This window comes from Pelodiscus sinensis, chromosome 7 (genome assembly GCF_052426305.1).
Source record: "Pelodiscus sinensis isolate ZL-2025 chromosome 7, ASM5242630v1, whole genome shotgun sequence".
In the NCBI taxonomy this organism is placed as follows: Eukaryota; Metazoa; Chordata; order Testudines; family Trionychidae; genus Pelodiscus; species Pelodiscus sinensis.
In genome coordinates, this window is record NC_143058.1 from 75,578,214 (window position 1) to 75,600,829 (window position 22,616).

Genomic DNA, 22,616 nt, shown 5'->3' on the forward strand with positions numbered 1-22,616 from the left:
GCAAACTACATATTCATGCATTTACAGGTGGAAGCCATTGCCCACATGCTAGTTTGAACCTTCCCAAGAAGGTGAATCAAATGTGATTTGCCATCTCCCAAGGTCCATTGTGAGTCAAGTACTCCTTGATGACTGCTTTGAATAGTGCCTTTGCAGTACGATAGCCTGTAGCAGTGGTTCTCAAACTGTGGTCCTTGGACTACTAGTGGTCCTTGGCCACTTTCCAGGTGGTCTGCTGCTGGAACTTAGCTTCCCCTTCCTCCCTCCCTTTTCCTGCAGCAGGGAGTCCACTTGGGCACTCCAGCCTTGCCATTCTCCCCCTCCCCCAATTGGAGCTGTTGCGAGAAAGCCCCGTTCGTATGTAGGGATCCGACATAAGTCGGATCCACGTAACCCGGGGACTGCCTGTACTGGGCATAGTACACACCCATACTCAGTTTGGGGAAAAGGCTGTGCTTTAGTAACCATATCTAATATCGTCTCTGCATCATATTTCTGTTCAATTTTCAGCTCTGTCCATCAGTGGTTCTCAGCCAATGTATATAAATGCACTTCAGGCTTCTCTCCCTAACTTGACTCTCATTGACCCACCCTACAGTTCAGGGGTAAGTATACAACAGATCAGCCAAATTCATGGTTTGTCTGAAAAAGCTGTCAGGAGTAAAAAAGGAATTGCCTTTCCAAGAAGCTGGAGAATAGAGAAAACTAATTGTCATTATTGCTAATAACTAAAATGTAATGCATTGCTAGATCTATTTGTCTAGTTTCTGCTGCTTTTTGGGGGCCTGATCTTGCACTTGTGACTCACTTCTGCTGAAGCTATTAGGAGGTTTTATTTTCCTGGAGTTACTAGGAGTTGAAGGCCCCAAGACCTTATCATGGAAAAGCTAAGGTAAATTACTTTCCCAAACTAACTGTTAGAACCTGAAGGTTTTGGTTTATGTTTTTGGGAAAGATAACTTTCCTTAGATTTCCCATAAATTCTCTGATTTGATCAATGATCTTGACTGAATACAAGTCCATTTACTATTATTAGTTTGTTCATGTCTTATGTAATTTGCTCTAGATTTGTGCCTGAGTCTTGAATATGTTGTCTGACATTGATGTCATGATAACAGCTTTCTAAATATAGACCTGTTCTCAGAGAGAATTTTCTTCAATGTTGTCTGTTCTGTAAACATAAATGTATAAATATATAATACACATCGATGTGCATAGTGTACCCACCAACACAATTTCAACCAGTTTAGGAAATACACAAAACTAGTTTTCAAAGTCACTGTAGTATAGATACAGCATTCTGTTCAGTTCAGCTTAACTGGCTGTTTCATGGAAAACACCTCAGTATCTGTTTTCCACCTCTCTGTGGAGTTAGCTTTGTTTTGAGTGAACCTTTGATCAACATTTGTACCCGATAGGGGAAATGTTGCTGTTTTTTAGTTGATAGAGATATTAACTATGTATAATCTTCTCTTTTTGAGAAACCTATTATGTGATATTTAACAATATGTGATTGTACATTTCTGGGAAAAGAGAGAAAATATGTCTTATTTTTAATTTTTAGATGCAGAGCATGCCCAGAGAAAGATCATTAAATGGACAACTTGCCGTTCAGAGTAAGAACACCCTGCCTGTTCTTTCATTATCAGAAAGATCTACGAAAAACAACTTAAAACAAAAAACGAGTAGTCCTGTGGCACCTAAGAGACTAACAAAAATAGATGTATTAGATCATGAGTTTGTGTGGGCAAAATTCATTTCTTCAGATGAGATGATCTTGAGTGGGGGAAAATAGGGGAGGGGTTCCTCAGAATAAGAAGGGAGAGGGGAAAAATTTCCCGTCAATAGTAGTACCTATTGTGTATTTCCTTGTAAACTTAAGGGACTAGCTTTCTGTGGCATTGATGACCTGCCACTCCAGTTGATTCAGCTGAAGCTTGTGAGCACTCAGGATGAGCACTTTTTTTTTTTAATATTTACTCATTTATTCAGTTTTCCAATATCCTGCATTTTAAACATTCTTTAAAGCATTTGGGTGACAATCTATCAAAATTAGTGAAGTGGAATTTAAGGAAGTAAAAATGACACTTTACTGTAATAGAATTAGTCTCCTTCAGATATCATCAATACACCAATGTGGGAGATGTCACCTGAAAATAGTATGTGGTATAAAGCCTGTAGATCTGAGCATTGCCCACATAACTAGATGTGTCACATAGTTAGAGGGAGGATGCAATTCAGTACAAACACTGAATCCAGCTGAGGACAGAAAGATCTGAGGAAATATTCGTATAGGAAAAAAGTTGCGAACTACCCTGGGAAAGGAAAGGAATGAGATCAAGTTTACTTTTTGCTGTTAATTGCCTGGATTACATTGTCCATAAATGTTGCTAGGGATGTCAGCATGTAGTCAAGTACATGATTAACCAAAAAGCCTGGGCTTATCGGTTAATCCTATTGACTATATGCAACACCCTCCCCCTTGCTGCCTCTGTATCAGAGGCAGCAAGGGCGGGAGGTAGGAGCTGGCTTTTAAGCCAGCTCCACGCAAGCACCAGATCCTATGGTGCCACCTCCATCCCCCCACCATCCCCTCTCAGCTGCCTCTGATACAGAGGCAGCAGCGTGAAGGGGAAGGTGCAGGAAGGAGCCAGTACACACAGGAAGCTGGCTTTCAAACTGGCTGCCTGCACATACTGGGTCCCATGCAGCTGCTTGTCTCCCCTCCCCTATGCTGCTGCCTCAATCAGAGGCAGCAACACTGTGTGGATGAGGAATGGGAGGCTGCCATGGAGCAGCCTCTGTCTGCAATGGGCCCAAGCTCGCCACAGTCAGAGGCAGCGCCCTGGGATGCCCGTGCAGCCTCTGTCCATGGGGAGCTTAGCTCAGGTAGGAGCCAGTCTATGCGTGGGGCAGCAATGCAGGGTGGCAGGGGCCTCCCTGGAAGTAGGAACCTGCCCCAGGAACTATTGAATAATCGTGTAACCAAAAATATTTGGTGCAGTTACATAATTATTCGATTATATGTTATCTAACACCCCTGCTGGTGGCATATGTTAAAATTCACATAATTAGTTGTGCCTGTGAGCGATTCTTCTTGGGCAAAGGGTTAGTTTTGATGAAAATTAAAAGTCTGTTTTCAGGCTCGCTACTATGGGAAAGCAGCATATCATTCTATCACATTCTCGAGTCATTTAATTAAGAGGTCTCTTTATGTGGAAAGAGAGAGGAAGAGACATGAGCGTGGAGAGAATCTTACTTTTGCTTTTTATTGAAGAAGCAGAACAAATTAGATTAAATTGGATTTTCAGGCAATTGTATCTGTATATTTTCATGTAGCATAAATGAAGAAATCATTGCTGGTTTCTGTCTTATTTCGTTTCTTTCCCTGTAATTTGTAGTATTTATAAACTAGTAGGATACGAGAACTGCTCCAAAACACATTTCTCATAAGAAAGCCAGGTTAGAAAAAAAACAAAGCCTGCTCAACCAATTAAAGATGAGAGATGGACATAATTAGCCTTTTTTAAACAGGGTTAACCATTGTAAAACAAGATGTAACTATGACTAACTTATTTCCCCACTTCTAGATTCCCTATGTCCATCTGAGCTGGCCCAAGAAAGCAAAGTGACCTTAAAGTCTGCAGTGTGTTACTATCTTGGCTAGTGTATTGCTTGTGAAAGGTGCTTAATTGAAGCCCTGAAAACCAATATCATCTTGTTATCCATCAAACTGGAATAATATGGCCAACAGCAGTGTAGGCATGTCTGTATTGCAGGGTGGATAAAAATCAATGACTTTTAAGGGAGGGAGGACAACACATTTTTATTTTTTGATCAAATACTTTTTGAGGAAAAAAACTATATAAATATAGGTTTAATTAAGATATATCATAACTCAAAGAGATCTCATCATGGAACAAAGATTATAAATTCTAATTCTAACTCATATAATGTTTAAGAAAAGTTTTGTAAATTCCAATAGTTCATAGATTAGGGACCCAATTTTATGGGGTTCCAGAGGCTTCTGCATATATTATTTAGGTTAATTTTTTTCTCTACCCAGTAGGACTCAGTGCTCAGTCTAGAAGATACCATCAGAAATGCTTAGTTTCATAGTTCTCAAACTGTGGATTTATGTCACCAGAGCTAACATGCTTGTTAACACCAAAAATGTTTTTAAATAAATAATAGAGAGGTGAGAAATAACAGACCTCAACCCTTTTGTCCCGCTTCACATTTGTGTAGAGTCAATCCCTCACCTCTCTAAAAGTGCAGAGTTTCAAAAAGTTCAATGAATATTTTAAATTTCATATGCTGACCTGGCTGACAGTCAATTTAATTTTTGTTTAAAAATATTTTATTTAACTATTTTAGTTTAGAAAAAGACCCTAATTTTTAAAAACTTGAATGTTTAACTAAATTCAGAAAGTCATATGCTTGTTTTGTTAAAATATTATGTTTTCTGATGAGGAAAAATATTCAGAACACATAATGTTATTGTTTTAGTTAAACAAAACAATGCCTGTCTTGTGATATGCTCCTAATACTCATGGCAAGCATATCCTCCAAATATTAATGATTACCCTGTTGAATTGGAGATAGTTCACCTCCCAATGACTTCATAAATATCTGTTTCAGTTACCTTTGGTAAATGAAATAACCAAACAAAGATTCATTTTCTGCTATAGCTGTACAACTAATCTGAAAAGTTTTCAAAATAAATCACTGTTTAAAAATATATTGTGTACCTTCTAAAAATGAAACCTACATCTATCTCTGAGTTATGAAGAATATGTATTAAGGTTCTGACAATCAACAAGAAGCACTTTTATGTAGAAAACCATGATTAAACTGAGTCTTCCTAACTAGTGATTTAAATCAAATCCATCCTGCTGTACTGCCAGATGCCTGAGCTACCACTCTGATGAGACCCCTGACAAGGTGTTTGCATGTAACTGTGTTTCCATGTCCCTTTCATTCTTGGCATCTCTGCCAAAAGGGATGCTGATTAGAGGCATAAGATGTAGGGTTTATCATGTGCACTTTAGTCCACCAGGAACTAGGCTGAGACCTCCAACTCATTTCACATGTGATGCTTTGTGAACCATAATAGGCCTCTGATCTGCCAGCTCACCATGATTTTTGGTCACTGCTAACATGGGCTAGTTTCTTGTAGTATGCATTTGCTCAGATGTGAAGTAACAGGGCTGAAGGAGAGGAGTCTTGGGCTACCTTTTAATTTCATTTTATGTTGAAAGAAATGTCACTACCTATATACTAGAATATCACATAAAAGCTAAGAATCATTATATTGTGTTTTGTAACCACAGTGGAACCAGTTCACACATCAGTACAGGAATCGGGAGCCAGCTCACATCAGGTGAAAAAGGTACATATACACATTAGGCTCTTGTGACTTATTTTTGAGGTGACATTTACATGCCTGGAAAACTTAGTGCTTTACTAGTGCTTTACTAGTGCTTTACTACTTGTTAATTTTTATCAGCAAATTACTGGATGAATTATCATTAGCAAGGGATACAGCAAAGAGGTGGCAAACTTATTAAAAGGGAGGGATTGGAGTGAACTAAACTGTAGTAGATCACTGAGGAGTGAGCCCCTGTAGCTTTTCCACAAGGTGACTGGTCAGTGAAGAAAGAAATGTTGTAATCAGCTGTGCTTCTGCATGCCTATAGAACACACAGCTAATCTACTTCCTGCTGTGACAGTAAGAAGTTGTCCAAGTCCCAGAGCATATATAGTCTCTCCATCGGGGTCGTTGCTGAGAATGGCCATGTGATAAAGACGACTTTTCTTAAATTGAAAATCTGACTACAGTAAACAGCTCTGCAGTCAAACTCACCCCAGTTTTCCTAAAACATCTGTCAAACTCTGCATTTATTTATTGTTTATGCAACTCCATTAAAGATAGTGAGGTTGCATGGAGTGAAGGACAGCCCTATAATAGCAGAGCCAAATAAACACCACGTACCAATCCCTCCTGAACCTTTCACATCCCAATAGTGGAGGAGGGAGCTCTGAGGAGGAGGGGTTAAAAAGGAGAAGGTCTGTGCACTGGAGAAGGGAGCACAGGTATGAAATGAAATAATTATTTGCTCTTTCACTTTTCTCAGGGTTATGATGATCGGTACAGAATGCAGAGTCAGCCTTTAGGAATATGCCTGATTATAGATTGCATTGGTAATGACACAGGTGGGTCTCAAGAACATAACATTCTTTTTCAGCTGTACTCTCCAGCATGGACAATATTTTAATGTAAGGATTATGACTGACCAGACTACATTCTGAGTGTGCATGTCTGTGTGCAAAACAAAGGTCAGGTCTCATTAGTAATCTGGTCTAAATGTTATTATTTGGTACCATTATTTGGTGGTTATTAGGCTTTACTGTTGTATCTAAGGAGCCCAGTGTCGATTGCACATTGCCCTCAGCAATGTAAATACACATAGTAAGAGAGCGTCTCTGCCCCGCAAAGAGCTTAAACTGTAAACAGGGCAAGGACAAACCAAGGGGAAGCCAGAGGGTGGAGGCTCTGAGATGTAAAGTGACTTGCTCAAAGGTCACACAAGAGAGGTAGGAATAGAACGCAAGTTTTCTTATTGCTTTTAAAAATAAAAGGTACAGCGCGCTTCAAACAGCGGGGTTACATTGGACAGTTAACCACTGGACAGCTTGTGTCTTGAGTAGCTGAAGGTACATGACCTTTTGTTCACCTGGGTTTCACCTGGGTTACCTCAGCTTTAATGAGGAAAGAAACTGGTTTGTTTAATTTTCTCTTGACCTTTTGGAAGCGAATACATGGAAAGTTTAATTCCATAAATACCCAGGTAAAATTTGAATTATTCAGTCTTTTCAAAAGCTCCATGTGGCAGATTCTTGCGTATGCAAAAAAAAAAAAAAAATCAAAGTCTTTCTAGGGTTTGAACTGTGCCAATGGAATACATGAATTGCTAAAAACAGAAGAGAGAGAATGATTGCAATCAGCACCGATTCAAGGCTGGGAGTAGGTAGAAGGAGGTGGTTTGTGAGCAGCTCTCTGTTCCTTATTAATGATGTAGGCAGAGAGACCAGCTTTCAATAGAGCTTGCACTACTTCACATAATACATGGCAAATAGTAACTGTAAAGCATGCAGACACAATAACTCTCTTGAGTGCCCCTTTCTGACCATTTGCATGTGCCTGCACTCCCTCTATTTGTCACCTTCTTCGGCAACTCAGCCCTGTGGCTGAGTCACATACTCTCTTGGGAATCACACAAAACTTCTTTCAGGGTACACATCTATCAGTCTTAGTGTTCTTCTGAATCCATCCCCCACGTCCTTGCCCTGACCTCAGGGCTTGGTTTTATAGTCCCATCGTAAGCCATTCGTCTCCAATAAGCTCCCCACTTGGAGCTGTCTGCAGGCTCTGGCTGCCACACCTTGAGATCTTCAGAAGGATTGACTTTGGCTCTGGTCCTGCAGTTTCTTTTCTTCCTGGCCCCTGATTGGTTGCTTCTTCTAGCCTGCTTGGAGGACTTTTCTGTTGGCTCCCTGGAGGCAGAGTATGGCAGGACCACAAGGCCACCAACAGGGGACCTCGGAGCCTGGTCCACTTTGTTACACACAGCCAGTAAAATTCAGGATACATATCTAGGAACCCACATGGCCTCTTTAGATTGAAAGGTGAAAGCAAGAAGTTCTAATAGCCACAACATGGGGATTTCTGGAACTAGAAATTATAGGAGTGCTGGGGGTGCTGCTGGGCCCCCCGGCTCAAAGTGTTTTCCATCATATACTGGGTTCACAGTTGGTTCACTGTCTCTCAGTACCCCCTCTATAGAAATTGTGCCAGCACTCCTATTAGAAGTGACCCAGATTTTACCTGAGTGCAAGAAGGAGAGTGAAGGGAAGGTTCTCTGAATTTTACTGTATATGCATTTCCCCCAACTACAGCTTATGTAGCATCCTCCCAGGATGCTGTGCCTTTCCACACTCCTAAAATGAAGCAGAAGTTGATTAGGATTTGTTGATTAGGGTTTGTTCAGAATTAGGAAGGAAAGAGGCCTTACTCACACTCCTCAGACTTGAACCACCTATTATAAAATTAAGAAAAGACTATAAGGAGGGCCTTGTGTAAATGACTTTGCAGCTGTGGAAGTGACCACAAAATCACCTTTGAGAGACACAACATGAGCTGGTTTCTGCCTGAATTTGAAGACAGCCTAAAATACTAGTTTTGAAGGACACATGATCTACTCATTCAGTGGAATAAAGTTAGTGGCAGTGTCACCGGGTGATCATGCCTTTTAAAGGGTTTGGGGCTTAGCTGCCCCTGTGCCAGGCTTAGCCCAACATCCCAGGTCAGGAAACAAATCAGGAAAGGGCCAGTAAGAAGGTCTAGTCTCAGTAGTTTGCCAGAGCTCTTAAGGAGAGCAGCCTGCTATGAGAAGGAGCCAGTGAGGAAGGCCACATGGGAAGGAATCCCAGTAGGAGGTAGCAATGACAGGAAGGAAAATCCTTCAGTAAAAGTATGAGCTGTTAGGAAGGCTAGGGAAAAGCTTTGTATTGCATGAACTTGGTTCATAGCCAGACTTCTCAGAGAGGAGGAATATTGGACAAACATAAATGTGTGAGTCTGGGTAACTGGGCAACAAAGGAAAATTCAAGTAGGGCAGGACGTGAGGTCAGGTATATCTCCGCTCCAGTTAAATATCCAGGCAGCTGGTTGCTCAGGTGGAGACAGAGTTATTCAACTCACCATCTTCTTCTCCCTTAAGATAATTTGACTCTACCCAAAATGGGGAATGAAAGGTGAGGGAGCCCATCCCCCAACCAACAACCCCACTTCTACTACTAAAATATCTGGCTGAATTTAATATCAGACAGGATAAGGGATGGGTATGCTACACGTAAGTTGTGTGTGTTCATAGTGAACGAATGAAAGGTCTGACTTCACTATAGAATTACCACTTTGATGTGGTGGAGAATGCCTTCTGGCAAACCCCACCAGTGGGGAGTTGTGTCTGGCAGCAGACTTGGGATGCAGCAGATAGGTGACGGGCTAAAGAGATCTCCCACTTCCATGATAAGGAGATTAGAGAGGAAAACCATATGCACTTAAATTGGCAGCAGAGGTAGGTGGAAGCAGAGGACTGGGCTTTTAAAGTATGAAAGAATTGAGGTTGGTTTTTCCCCTGCATGCAGTCCTGCTATTTATGGCCCAATTTAGCAAAGTACTCGCTTAAATTCCACTTAAAGCTAAACCCTAAGTTTAATTAAATTAAATGTGTGAACAAAGGTGCATGCATGCACACGCTGCTGGGAATAAACTGTATAAAAGACACCCAGGCTGCCTGTTTATGCCCTACATAGGAATAAATACATCAGGCTGCTGTTAACTAAGAAAGCAAGGTATTTTTAGAGCTAAACAAGTATTAAAATGGATTCAGTTTCTTGAACAAAAAATCTTAGGGAGCTAAACCTGATTTTTACCTGAATTGTGCATCCTCTTCAAAGTTCAGTCTCCTGAAGAAGTAGGCTACGTCTACACTGGCCACAAATTCCGGAAAAGGGATGCAAATCAGGTAAGTCAGGATAGGGAAATCCGCGGGGGATTTAAATAAACATGGGGAAAAGCCGGAAAAAAAGCATCTAGACTGGCGCGATCCTCTGGAATAAAGCCCTTTTCCGGAGGATCTCTTATTCCTACTTCAAAGGAAAAGGGCTTTATTCCGGAGGATTGCGCCAGTCTAGATGCTTTTTTTCCGGCTTTTCCCCAAGCCGGAAAAAAGCGGCGGCCATGTTTATTTAAATCCGCGGGGGATATTTAAATCCCCCGCGGATTTCCCTATCCTGACTTACCTGATTTGCATCCCTTTTCCAGAAATTGTGGTCAGTGTAGACGTAGCCGTATTGTTTCCCTACATGGCCCTGAGAGATTGCAGCATCTTGTTGCAGACAGGGATGCTCCTTTTTCCAGTTCTGAGTGAAGCATCCTGACAGAACATATAACTGTTGATGCCTGTCAGCTTCTCTGAGCAATGGATTTAACTAGCTGCAAAAATCACTTGTTTTTCCCTAGTAGTTTTAAAAATGGAAATATCTTAATGTTTAAAATATTATTCTTTCCTTAAAAAAAAAAAAAAGCAACAAAAAACACTATACAACTCGGGAAAAGTCTCTTGCATTATTTCACATGATCAATCCATTTCAGACTACAGGCAGTCCCCAGGTTACGTACAAGATAGGGACTGTAGGTTTGTTCTTAAGTTGAATTTGTATGTAAGTCGGAACTGGTACATATTGTAGGGGAAACTCTAGCCAAACATTTCTCCACAGCTCAGTTTTATTCTCCCACACCTCACTTCCCTCAGTCCTTTATTCTCAAGCTGAGGTGTCTGCTGAGAAAAGCCGCTCCGCGTCTCCCTGGTCTGCTGGGGGGAAGCAGCTAGTGCGGGGTTGCCTCACCCCGTTTGTAAGTAGGGATCCGATGTAAGTCGGATCCATGTAACCCGGGGACTGCCTGTATTACTGTCCCTGCTTATCTGCTCCTCCTAGTAAGAGAGCTTGCAGAGCTGCTCCATTAGCTCTCTAGGCAGAGGCTTACATTTTTGATGCTGAGTGTCATGAGATCCATGCCAACTCTGTGCAGTTTGCTGAGAGTAATAATGTGTCTGTATAGCTATTGTTGGCTATAGTAGCTCAAGCCCCTTTTCTTTTGCCAGATAGGGACTTCTACATTTCTTGGGGGCAAAGAGCAATCCAACTTTGGCTACGTCTTCACTGGAGTTTTTTGGCAGAAAATATGCTAATGAGGGACTCGTTAGCATGAGTCCGTGATCTCATTAGCATATGTTCTGCCATTTCTTTTTGCGCCAGGGGTTTTTGTGCACAAAGAAGCAGTGTGGACTTATTTTTTGTGCAAAACCCCCATTTTGCGCAAGATCCTTATCCGGTCCAGTTATAAGGATCTTGCGCAAAATGGGGGTTTTGCGCAAAAAATAAGTCCACACTGCTTCTTTCTGCGCAAAAACCCCTTGCGCAAAAAGAAATGGCAGAAAATATGCTAATGAGATTGCAACTCATGCTAATGAGCCCCTCATTAGCATATTTTCTGCCAAAAAAACTCGCAGTGAAGACGAAGCCTTTGTGTCTATAAAGGGGCACACACACACATCTGTGACACTCATAAATAGTAATAGAAAATATTTTAGAAACTGAGTATGGGGAATGTGAGAAAACATGGAGGTACAATTATAAATAAATACTGACATCATAAATACTCGTGATAGTTAATGGTTCAGTAAACAGTAAAAGATACCTGTGGTTTCAGCCTCCAACATCTGATTGTCTTAATATTAGCCAAGGATCCAAAAATAGTCCTTCAGAGTGCAAAATGCTGTCTTGAAATACTGTTCAACACAACAGACAACTGAGTTAAAATCTGAGGTCCTTCCCATGTCTTCAGTTTTGGCATAATTATAAGTTCTGATGTGTGGAGTTCTGTTTCATCGATATAGTTTGTCACTTTTCTCCCTCTATACATTTTTCTTTACCAGTTTTCTGTGATTAGGTAGACCCCGCTGTTATTCCTCCTCTGGAATTGCAAGGGTGAATTAATGCTATGCCTCATTCCAGCAGCTGAATTTTGTACAATACTCTGATCCTCTTTCTTAGTTTTATACATGTCGTACAGTTAGATATGGAAAAATCTGTTATGCTCTCCAGCTCATCTCCCTGCCATAGTACGTCTTCTATCATTCTGTCCACCCTAATTGTAAAAATTCTATACCACTTCTTTTGTGACACTGGGCCTGATCCAGAGCCCGCTGCAGTCACAGTTCAGTACATCTCACACTTGTAAAATACCTATTATGACAGATACAGCAATTTCCTCTGATATCCTTGAAAAACCTTATTGAATTAAACTTAAGTAGTATTTGAGTCAATTGTATTAAATGCAAGGTTTATGTGGGCCAGGATGGTATGTTTCCTCTCTAGGAGGGAGATGTGCTGTGAGATCTGGCAGTGGAATTCATAGACTCATAGAATCCTAGAGCTGGAAGAGACTTCGGGAGGTCATTGAGTCCAACTCCCTGCCCAAAGCAGGGCCAACCCTAATAAATCATCCCAGCCAGGACTTTGTCAAGCAAGGACTTAAAAACCTCTAGGGATGGAGATTCCACCACCTCCCTGCATAACCCATTCCAGTGCTTCCCCACCCGCCTAGGGAAATAGTTTTTCCTAGTATCCAACCTAGACCTCCCCCACTGTAACTTAAGACAATTGCTCCTTCTTCTGCCATCTGTCACTACTGAGAACAGCCTCTCTCCATCCGCTTTGGAACCTCCCTTCAGGAAGTTGAAGGCTGCTATCAAATCCCCCCTCACTCTTCTCTTCTGCAGACTAAATAAGACCAAATCCCTCAGCCTCTCCTCGTAGGTCATGTGCTCCAACTCTCTAATCATTTTGATTGCCCTCCGTTGGACCCTCTCCAATGTGTCCACATCCTTTCTATAGTGGGGGGCCCAAAACTGGATGCAATCCTCCAGATGTGGCCTCACCACTGAAGAATAAAGGGGATTAATAACTTCTCTAGATCTGCTGGCAGTGTTCTTCCTAATGCATCCTAATATGCCATTAGCCTTGGCTACATAGGCACACTGTTGACTCATATCCAGCTTCTCATCCACTGTTATCTCTGGGTCCTTTTCTACCAAACTGTTGCTTAGCCTCTCTGTCCCCAGCTTGTAACTGTGCTTGGAATTTTTCTGTCCCAAGTACAAGACTCTGCACTTGTCCTTGCTGAAGCTCATCAGATTTCTTTTGGCTCAGTCCTCCAATTTGTCTAGGTCACTCTGGACCCTATCCCTGCTCTCTAACGTATCTACCTCTCCCCCCAGCTTAGTGTCATCCACAAACTTGCTAAGGGTGTAATCCATCCCCTCATCCAGGTCGTTAATAAAGCTGTTGAACAAAACTGGCCCTAGAACCAATCCTTGGGGCACTCTGCTTGAAACCAGCCACCAACCAGACATTGAGCCGTTGATCACTACCCATTGGGATCGACAGTCTAGCCAACTTTCTGTCCACCTTACAGTCCATTTATCCAATCCATACTTCCTTAACTAGCTGCCAAGAATATTGTGGGAGTCTGTATGAAAAGCTTTCCTAAAGTCAAGGTATATCATATCCACCAACTTCTCCATATCCACAGAGCCAGTTACCTCATCATAGAAGCTAATCAGGTTGGTCAGGCATAACTTGCCCTGCGTGAATCTATGTTGACTATTCCTGATCACTTCCCCCTCTTCCAAGTGCTTCAAAATGGATTCCTTGATGATCTCCACATTGATTTTTCCGGAGACTGAGGCTGACTGGTCTATAGTTTTCTGGATTGTCCTTCTTCCCTTTTTTAAAGATGGGCACTACATTTGCCTTTTTCCAATTATCTGGGACTTCTCCTGATTTCCACGAATTTTCAAAGATAACGGCCAAAGGCTCTGCAATGACATTTGCCTACTCCTTTAGTACCGTCGGATGCATTAAATCTGGACCCATGGATTTGTGTATGTCTAGTTTTTCTAAATAGTTCTTAACCTGCTCTTTCTCCACTGAGGGCTGCCCATCTCCTTCCCACACCACCTTCCCATACTTCCTGTCAAGATCAGGAGTGCTGACCAGCACCCAGTGACTAAGGGGTTAACTGATGTCTCCTAGCCAAAGTATCAGATGGTCATTCAATAACAATGCAGGTAGGAAATTCAAACTGGAAAAGAGGGGTTTCTCTCTCTCTCTCCTTTGTTTGAGACTCAGAGCAGTTTCTCTCAGTTATTGAGGGAAATGGGAGATGCTTCTCTCTTCAAGAACAGACTTCTTACAACGCGTAAGTAGGGAAAAGTTTAGATAGTCGATCAGAGTTTATTGTTTTCCTTGTTTGAGGGTTTGGAAATAATGTGTGAGTTTAATTGTTTTTTTTCTCTTTTGTCAATAAGCCCTCAGCCCAGGGACTTTCCCTGAGTATCTATATCAAATGGTGGCTCTTTCCATCTAGCCAATTTACTATGCTTGCAACTGTAGTTTTGTTTTGATAATAAAATATTGTTTTTTTACTTATTAACTGGTATTGGTTGATTGTTGTGACCTTAGGACTCAGTGCCTAGTTACAAGAGCAGAGTCCAGTGTTGTCCCTCTGTTGTTCCCCAACTCTAAGCAAAACGGAGGTTGGGGCAGGTAGGAGTATTTTACTGGGGGAGGGGATTTCCCAAGTGATCTCTTCCCTGATTTTCTTGGAATTACTTGGTTGGTGGCAGCAGGTCCCCCAAAATCTGGCTAATAGGATTTTTTGGGGGGAAGACTTTGTACCAGAGCTTGTAGAGGCAAGGTTTTGGAGTGCTCTTGTGGGTCCCCACTTCTGCATTCGTCGTGCCAGAGTGGGGAATAGCCTTGACGCTTCCAATAGAATTCAAAGGATTATATTTTAAAAGTTCCAGACAAGAATGGACTTTTTAGACACTAAGCCTGAAATGAATTTCCTGGGGAGGTTAATGCAGCTTCCTTATCTCTTGTTATGCTCCAGCCTTCTGAAGGTAAGCAGGTCATTGTCTGTTGATCACTTCTTCCCAGAGGCTGGAGTGAAAGGCCTTGCCTGTATAAAGAAATGATTGAACTGCCTAACCCGTGTGTTGGTTCTGCATCTGAAACCATTATGAGCTTATTATCACTAGAGATGTTACAAAGCAGGTAATTGGATAAACATGTAACTGATGAAAATTTTAAGCCAGCTCTCAGTGCACACCAGCTCCCGCCTGCAGCCCGAGAAGCTGACTGCCACAGAAGCAGCAGCATATAGTGGCAGCTGGCTCTCCAGGAGTGGGGCAGGAGCCTGCATGTAACTGTGAACATTAAACGATAACCCTAGTGTTCTCGGTTAACCGTTTACATATTTATAATTTCACATCCCTAGTTATCACAGGGAAAAACCAGTTGTGGGTTTTGAAGGTCTGATACCTAACAGAGGGAGATGTGGTTGGAGATGGAGTGCCCTCTAGTAAGCTTCACGGCACATGTGCAGTTTCTTCGATTTGTTTTTAATGTGTTTCTCTTTGATGCTTTCACCTTAAGAATAAATCTGCCTGCTTAGAGGGGATTGTGTGGTAATTTGTAGATAAAGCAAAGTGCAAATGCTAATCTTTTAGGTAGTCTGGCTTGCTCAGGGATATCATGTGTATGCAGCTGATTGCAGCCTGTGGAGAGAGTGAGACAGGTCTCTCCCCAGAAGAGTGGTGGCTGAGGAGCTGAGAGCGTAAAACAGGTACCCTTGGTGGAGGAATACAGATGCACTTACCCTGAATCTGTGACACCTCCCTCATATTCAAGATAGCATGTTGATACCTTCCTGTGTGTAATCCACTGTGCCACTGATACCAAAGCAAAGAGTCTAGATTTTGGTTGAACTTCTTTAGTAAAACAAACCTCTTGATTTTTCAGTAGTGAAACACCATAATATTAAGAGCCCTTCAACATGGCTGATGGTCACGGAGTCTCGAAATACATTTACTTTAATAAATTCCTCCTTCTTTTTCCAGATTTACTGGAAGTGACCTTTAAAGCTCTAGGCTTTGAAGTTCGCTGTCACAAGTATTTAAGTGTGGAAGCCATGAAACAAACATTCCATGAAGTTGCAAGGCTGCAACAGCACAGAGACTATGACAGCTTTATTTGCATATTGGTCAGCCGTGGGAGCCCTCAGAGCATCTTCTGCATAGACCAGACTTTTCCTGGGTTCCCCTTGGACAGGGTGAAGAAGTTTTTTACTGGAGATTCATGCCCTGAACTTCTAGGGAAACCAAAACTCTTCTTTATTCAAAGCTACATTGTGCCAGCAGATCAGCAAGAACCCACCAGTCTACTGGAGGTGGATGGGAATGAACAGAAAATCACTACTACTACCACAAGATTTTGGAGCTGTAGTATTCCCCCTGTAGCAGACATCTTTTGGAGTCAATGCAAGGTGGATGTGTCTGTGCTAGAAAGGTCATCCGGCTCCTCCTCCTATTATCTGCGCTGTTTGGCTGAGCTCCTATGCAATCCTCATAAAAGGTAACAAAACAAAAACCCTCTTTTCATTCACCTTATTGCCCTAGAGGAAGAGAGGGGAGGTTTCATCCTGCTTAGTATTACAGAGCATTTTGGCAATGGTGTGAGACTGTAGAGGAAGATTGTGCCCTGACCTGGAGGGTTGGTCCATTTGGAGTTCATATATAGACGGTGCAGGCCAGGTATTCTAGACATGGGGTTGAGTTTCTAATTCTGGAGTGGAGTGTAGGGGTATACCAGAGCTGGGAGTTGCCAGGTAACTTCCAGCATGGTCCAATCCTGGAAAAGGTATGAGAACAGTCAGGATTCCTTGCTGTTCTCCTATCCCAACACACGTGTCTCATAGACTTTTGTCCAAACTGAAAGTTAACTTTAAATAACAGAGTCCTAGGACTGTTACAACTGCAAACTGCTCTGACTAAATGTTTATTAGTGGTGTTTGTTTAAAAAAATCCCTTCAAGACCTTTTGACCTTAACTCTAGTTCAATCTTCCTCAGAGAGCCACTTGGTCATTTAGGGTGTCTAGACTACATGCCTCTGCCGACAGAGGCATGTAAAATAGGCTACCTGACATAGTCAATGAAGCGGGGATTTAAATATCCCCGGCTTCATTAAAATAAAAATGGCCACCATGCTGTGCTGGCTCAGCTGATTGTCGGCACAGCACAGCAGTTAAGACACGGATTGGTCGACAGGGGAAGTCTTTGTCAACCGCTCCTGTAAACGAGGCATAAGGGAGCGGTCGACAAAGGCTTCCCAGTCGACAGCTGCGACCGATTCACGTCTTGACTGAGCTGAGCCGGCACAGTACGGTGGCCATTTTTCTTTTAATGAAGCCAGGGATATTTAAATCCCCGCTTCACTGACTATGTCAGGTAGCCTATTTTACATGCCTCTGTTGGCAGAGGCATGTAGTCTAGACATACCCGTATTGCTCTATGTTGAATTTTAAGCTAAAGCAGTCCCACCCGCTCTGATGTCCAAGGTCAGTGTGAACAGCGTAATAGCTCTGGACTTTGCCACAGGTGCTAAAACATAACACTTGATCACAAGATGTCATGAGTGGAAGTAATCCAGTCCTCCATGGCATGCTAGCAAGTTTGGAGTATAGGAGATATGTAACTTAAGTTGGTGAGCTCTACCTCTGGTATTAAAGAGTGAGATTGGCAACGTTCCTCTCATTGAGCCCCTGTCCTCTGGTGTTGAAAATAACCCTCCATTCACTTGTGAGAATTTTGTTTCTGTCTCTACAGAAAGCTCTCTCTGATGGATATTCATGTTGAGCTGAACAGCAGACTGTATGATTGGAACAGGACTTCGGACCCACAGCAAAATTATTCACTCCTGCTACAACACACCTTGAGGAAAAAAATCTTTTTCCCAGTTAAAAGCTAATTGAATTTTCTTGGAAAACCATGTTGAGAAGGAGATATCCGCATGTGGGCTTTTTCTTGAATTTTCTTGAGGGTATCTGCTGCTGTAATCGAGTATTTAGGAGTGTTTCGGAGGCGCTTAGGCGTCATGTGTTTCCAATTCTAAACTTCAGGCAGAAGCTAGGATAAGAAAGTCAGTTCATACATAGCTCTGCAGCAGATCTTATAACCCAACCAAGCAGAAGGACAATGTTGTAAGGGTTCTAAATTGCAGATTTATTGTATTTAGTTATGTTTTTATTTTTGAAACACATCCATTAGCAGTGCCCATTCCACATCCCAGTATTCACACCAACACAAGAACCAACGGCCCCTGTAAAACGACTACCCCCACGTACAATTATAACTCATTCCCAGCCTAGAATTGGTTGGGAGCTCATTCCAGAGTCTAAGGGCGGTTGGAGAGAATGCCCTACTTGGCAGTTGTGACTGGAATGCTTCTCCTGGCTGTGGCAGCCTGGAACGAGAGGAGAGGCTATCTTTCAGATAATATGGACCCAAGCTGTCCAAGGCTTTAAAGGTCATGATCAACACCCTGAGTTGCCCCTATAAGCCCCAAATAGTGAGTATTGCTCTCAGAGCACTGGTGTTATATGCTCCCACTTAACAGACAGGTTCCCACGTTCTGGACTAACTTCAGCTTCCCGGAAGTTCCCTAGATGTACCCCTTGCGGAAGTGCCTTATAGTAATCCAATCTTTCAGTGACAAAGGCCTGGGTAAGGGCAGGCAGGCCTGCCTCTGAAATAATAAAAGGCCGCACTGGGTACAGATGGCTAAATGTAGTCTTTGCCATAGCTGATGCCTTAGTTTTCAGCAGCAACCTGGGATCTGACAAGACTGCAAAACGATTTATCTAGCTCAGGGGTGGGCAAAAGGGCCTCCACGGGATGGATCCGGCCCACGGAGGCCCCGCTGCTCCCCCGTCCCCAGGCCAATTAGGGCCTGGGAGCAGGGGAGCACATGAAGCTTCCTTCCACCTTGCGAGCAGCACACAGTGCTTTGAAGTGCCATGCGCTGCTCGCAGAGCGAGGGGAGACATCAGGCACCCCCCACCCCGCCCTAAAGTCCTGATTGGCCTGGGCACAAGAGGAGCGTGCGAAGTTTCCTCCACCCTCGCCCTGCGAGGAGCACATGGCACTTCAAAGTGTCATACTCTTGCGCAGGGTGGGAGCAGGGTGAGGGAAGCTTCGCACAGCTCCCCTGCCCTTAGGCCAATCAGGACTTCTCCTCTCACCCTGCGAGGAGCATGCAGCACTTCAAAGTGTCATGCGCTGCTCGCAGGGTGGGTGTAGGGTGGGAGGAGGCTTTGCAGTCTGGCCCCATCCCTTCCAGATTAGGCCCCTCCCCTTCGAGCCCGGCCCAGGGCCACTTCACAAATTTCTGAAGTGGTCCCCGGCCAGAAATGATTGCCCACCCCCAATCTAGCTGGCAGGTAACACCCGTTTTTCATCTAGTAGAAAATCTTGTGACTAAACCAGTTCCTAGGGACGCTTACTCCCACCCTTCTAAGGCTGTTTCAATTCCCTCTAGATTGAGCCTCAGCCAGCTAGATTGAATCCATACTCCAGTCCTGGGGAGACACCAAGTCACCCATTCCACTACACTTGCAGACTCAATTATAATGGCAACATACAACTGAGTATTGTCTACTTACTCCAAACACTGCAACCTCTTCACATGCATGTGATTCAGCTCTGTGCTGCTGCATTTGTACAAGCCAAAGGACTTGTGCTTAGTAATTTTATTTTTCTTAATTGCCTTCTCCATTTCATAAAGGAGTAGTAAAAGATAGGATTACTATAAATATAGCAATTCCTTTCCCTTCTACTATCTGCAAGGTCCTGATGTGAACTCTGAGGCAAGCAAACATGCATATGAATTGTTTTGGTTGGCCTTCAGTCTTTTGCATGATTGGGGCCTGGATGATTCATTTTTAAGCGTATGTCACTGACTGTGCTTCTGTCTCCCCTCTACCTTCTTCCCCCAAAGTAAGTAAACATATAAACTTTGTTGGGGACTGTTTAATATTCTTAGTACAGCTTGCTGTCTAACAAACAAATTAAGGACTTTTTACCCTTAAAGGGCTTTCTGGTATAGTTTTACCAGCTACCTTTCCTAAAATATATGCAGTTGATATTGGTTATGCTTGTTGCTGATATAACTCAAAGTGGTTCCCCTAGCAAGAATAAGCATGGTTGCAAAAAGGACATTTTTCCTGGTTTCCCTGTATCCTCATGAGGGCTTTTGCCAAAATAGTGATGCCGGCAAAATATAACATCCCTAACTGACATAGGATAGGCAGGCAAAACTTCTAAGGGTAAACCAAGCCTAAAGGGCTGCCAGAGGTGAAGTGTTTGATGGTTTGTCCAATAAGCTTGTTTTAGAAGTGACTATTCTGTGTCCCACCCCACCACATATTCTCCATTGTGGCCTTGGCTGTGACTTTCAGTAACTCTCCCTTGAAGCCAGACTGCTTTTAACTTTCATACAAACAAATCACCACAAGCTTTGAAACAGCTTCTGAAATTGAAACAATTAAGTTATAATTAACCCAGAGTTGGACAAAAAGTGGCTGAGGAACTACGAAAAGTGGCTGAGGAACTAAGTCTCAACCAAAAAAATATTGAGATACCATACAGAAAAACACCCCCCTATATCTATATCTATATATTTATACTAATATATAATTTTGTGTAATAAAATGTGTATATATATATAAAATACATATTAATATCTGCACTGTATGTTTTAATTTTCTAGATATTTTAACATTTTGTTTAGTTTTAATTTAATATTTATTTTGACGTTATAGATATATGTAGAGAAGGAAATGAATAACAATGATAGGAATAAGAGGGGCAGTTGGTAAATATTTGGGATGAGTGTGACTCGTGCCATGTGACAGATTTGATTGGGTGCCCTCTTGCAGCCATCCCAGCACCGAACTATTGTGAGGGGAATGCAAGCTTCTGTGATTTTCAGAGCTTGACTGGAGTCCAACCACTTCCTCAATCTTGGGATTCCTAAGACACTCTTGGGGTGCAGACGTGCTAGCTAGTACCCCATCCTGAGAGCCGAAACCCACTGTGCAGCTGCTTTCACCCCCTTGGAGTGCTGGGGTGACCCTCTCAGACTTCTCCATACTTGAAAGGTATGAATTTTCTGGCTACAATTTAACACTGTTGCTGGCACTCAACAACTGTGAAGCAGGTACATCCAGAGACTTTGCACAGCTAGAAGATGCTGTAGGCCAGAATACCATGAGGAGTCTGAGGGTCAGCTAACAGGTGCTGTGATTCAAAACGTTTCAGGTACAGGGAAAATGCAGCACAGCCAAATGCTGTTGTGAGAAGTCTTATGCCAACTTGATGATACCTACCAGAGGGATGTGAATTAAGAAAATGACTCCTGAGCGGGACACTGTCTGGCCTTTTGAAACTTTCTGGCCTCTCCTGTCAGCTGACATCCTTGCTCAACTGCTTGAGTAAGTGGTGTGGGGGGAAATGTGACCCTTAATTAATCTATGGTTTCAGTGTGGATAGTTGAGTTGTAATTAAACCTAGGGAAAGGGGGAGGTGGGAAACCACATCACCGCTTTCTAGGAAGTATAAAGAAGGTGACTGGGCTTGGGAAAGTAGGGAGATTCCACTTTGCCCCAGGACGGAGAATGGCAAAAGGGAATTAAGTGCTCTCCCACTGAAATGTAATCACTGTATACAATCGATTTTCTCATGCCTAGTGGAACTGGTTGGTCGGGAGAGAGATTGCCTCAGCAACAAAGTCTCCTGGAGAGGGGCAAGTTTCGGGTTGAAAATGGTAATATTGATAGAGGAGGCCAAAAGGTTCTAAAAGGACAAAAGCTGTTTTCAGGAGCCATTTTCTCCCATCAGTGAGGATCTAGCCCTTATGAGGCAGGGGAAACCTTGCTGGACACTGATGGTCCCCTAAAGATGCACAAGGAAAGGGGCACCTACGGATACTGGTTTAAGATGTTTTTTGTTTTGTATGATCTGTACTCTCCTGAACTTTACATGATAAAGTAAACAAGCAAATGTGCTAGTCTCTGTGCAAAGTGTGTATGAATTCCTTCTTTGTATGCCTCTGAGGCTGTGTCTACACTGCAGAGGTTTTTCAAAAAACTCCAATTACATCGACACTGCAATCGTGTTCTTTTTCTTTCTGCATTCTCTCACAAGTACTCCACAGCCATAACCTAAGAACCAATTTCCAGTACTTTGTACCAGAAAGACAGGCACTTTGAGCTGGAAAAAGCTGAAAAGCTGGGAATTTCAGCTACACCAACTAACTACCCATCCTGCTCTGTTAATGTTCCCCATTCCAAGAAATATCCAGTGTACAAGTGTGATGGGACAGGCAGCAAAGCAGTGCCGCCCCGCACTGGAGACAGCCCTGGGTTGCGGGCAGGAGAAGAGGAGGGGAGTCAGTGCAGCGGCGGGCAGGCAGCGGACAGCTATGGGTCCGGAGGCGGCGCGCCAGAGGCCGCAGGCGGTGCCACAACCGCGGATGGACAGACAAGCGCAGTGCAGCCGGATGACGCCGCAAATGACGTCACACGCATGTCCCGGCGGGCGGGGAGAGGAGTGCGGGGGTGGGGCTGGAGATAGACGCCAAGGTGGGCAGTTTAAAGGGGGCAAGGAGCCCGACAAAAGGGGGGTGAGCCAGAGCGAAAGGGCGTGCATCCTGGGAGGAGAGAAAGAGTAAGTCTGGCTCTGCACTGGGAGCCATAGGATCCGTCGGGAAAGAAGTGGCCCAGGGCAGGGACGTGGTCCCCGTGAGTGGAAGGTTTAGGGGCTCCAGTCCCCACCACTGAGTAGGGATGAGTGTCACTGCCTTAGGGCCCCGGGCCGGGGCTCGGAGAGAGGAAGGGCCCGAGCCCCCTTCCCTGGCCCCGAGAGGCCACCTACGCCGAAGCTCGAGGGGCCCTCATGAACCCAAACCCGGTCCGGAAGAGAGCCAGTATGAAAAGACCACGTATAGAGACGCCTAGAGTCATAGACACTGTTCGGCTCGTACGGGGGGAGGAGGGGACGATTTAGGGGAACTGGTGACAACAAGG

At 43.4% G+C, this 22,616-nt stretch overlaps 1 protein-coding gene across 4 annotated transcripts in view; it reads left to right on the forward strand.

Annotated features, from left to right (window-relative positions):
* Positions 1-21,611, forward strand: part of CFLAR (CASP8 and FADD like apoptosis regulator) — a 58,808-nt gene extending 37,197 nt beyond the window's left edge. For all 4 annotated transcript variants that reach the window (XM_089779895.1, XM_075934300.2, XM_075934302.2 and 1 more), the window contains 6 exons: positions 511-605; positions 1,565-1,616; positions 5,334-5,392; positions 6,138-6,216; positions 15,594-16,107; positions 17,359-21,611. In XM_089779895.1, coding sequence (XP_089636021.1) covers positions 511-605; positions 1,565-1,616; positions 5,334-5,392; positions 6,138-6,216; positions 15,594-16,107; positions 17,359-17,500 — 941 coding nt within the window. In that variant the 3' untranslated portion in view covers positions 17,501-21,611. The remainder of the gene's footprint in view (positions 1-510; positions 606-1,564; positions 1,617-5,333; positions 5,393-6,137; positions 6,217-15,593; positions 16,108-17,358) is intronic.
* Positions 21,612-22,616: the final 1,005 nt, after the last annotated feature.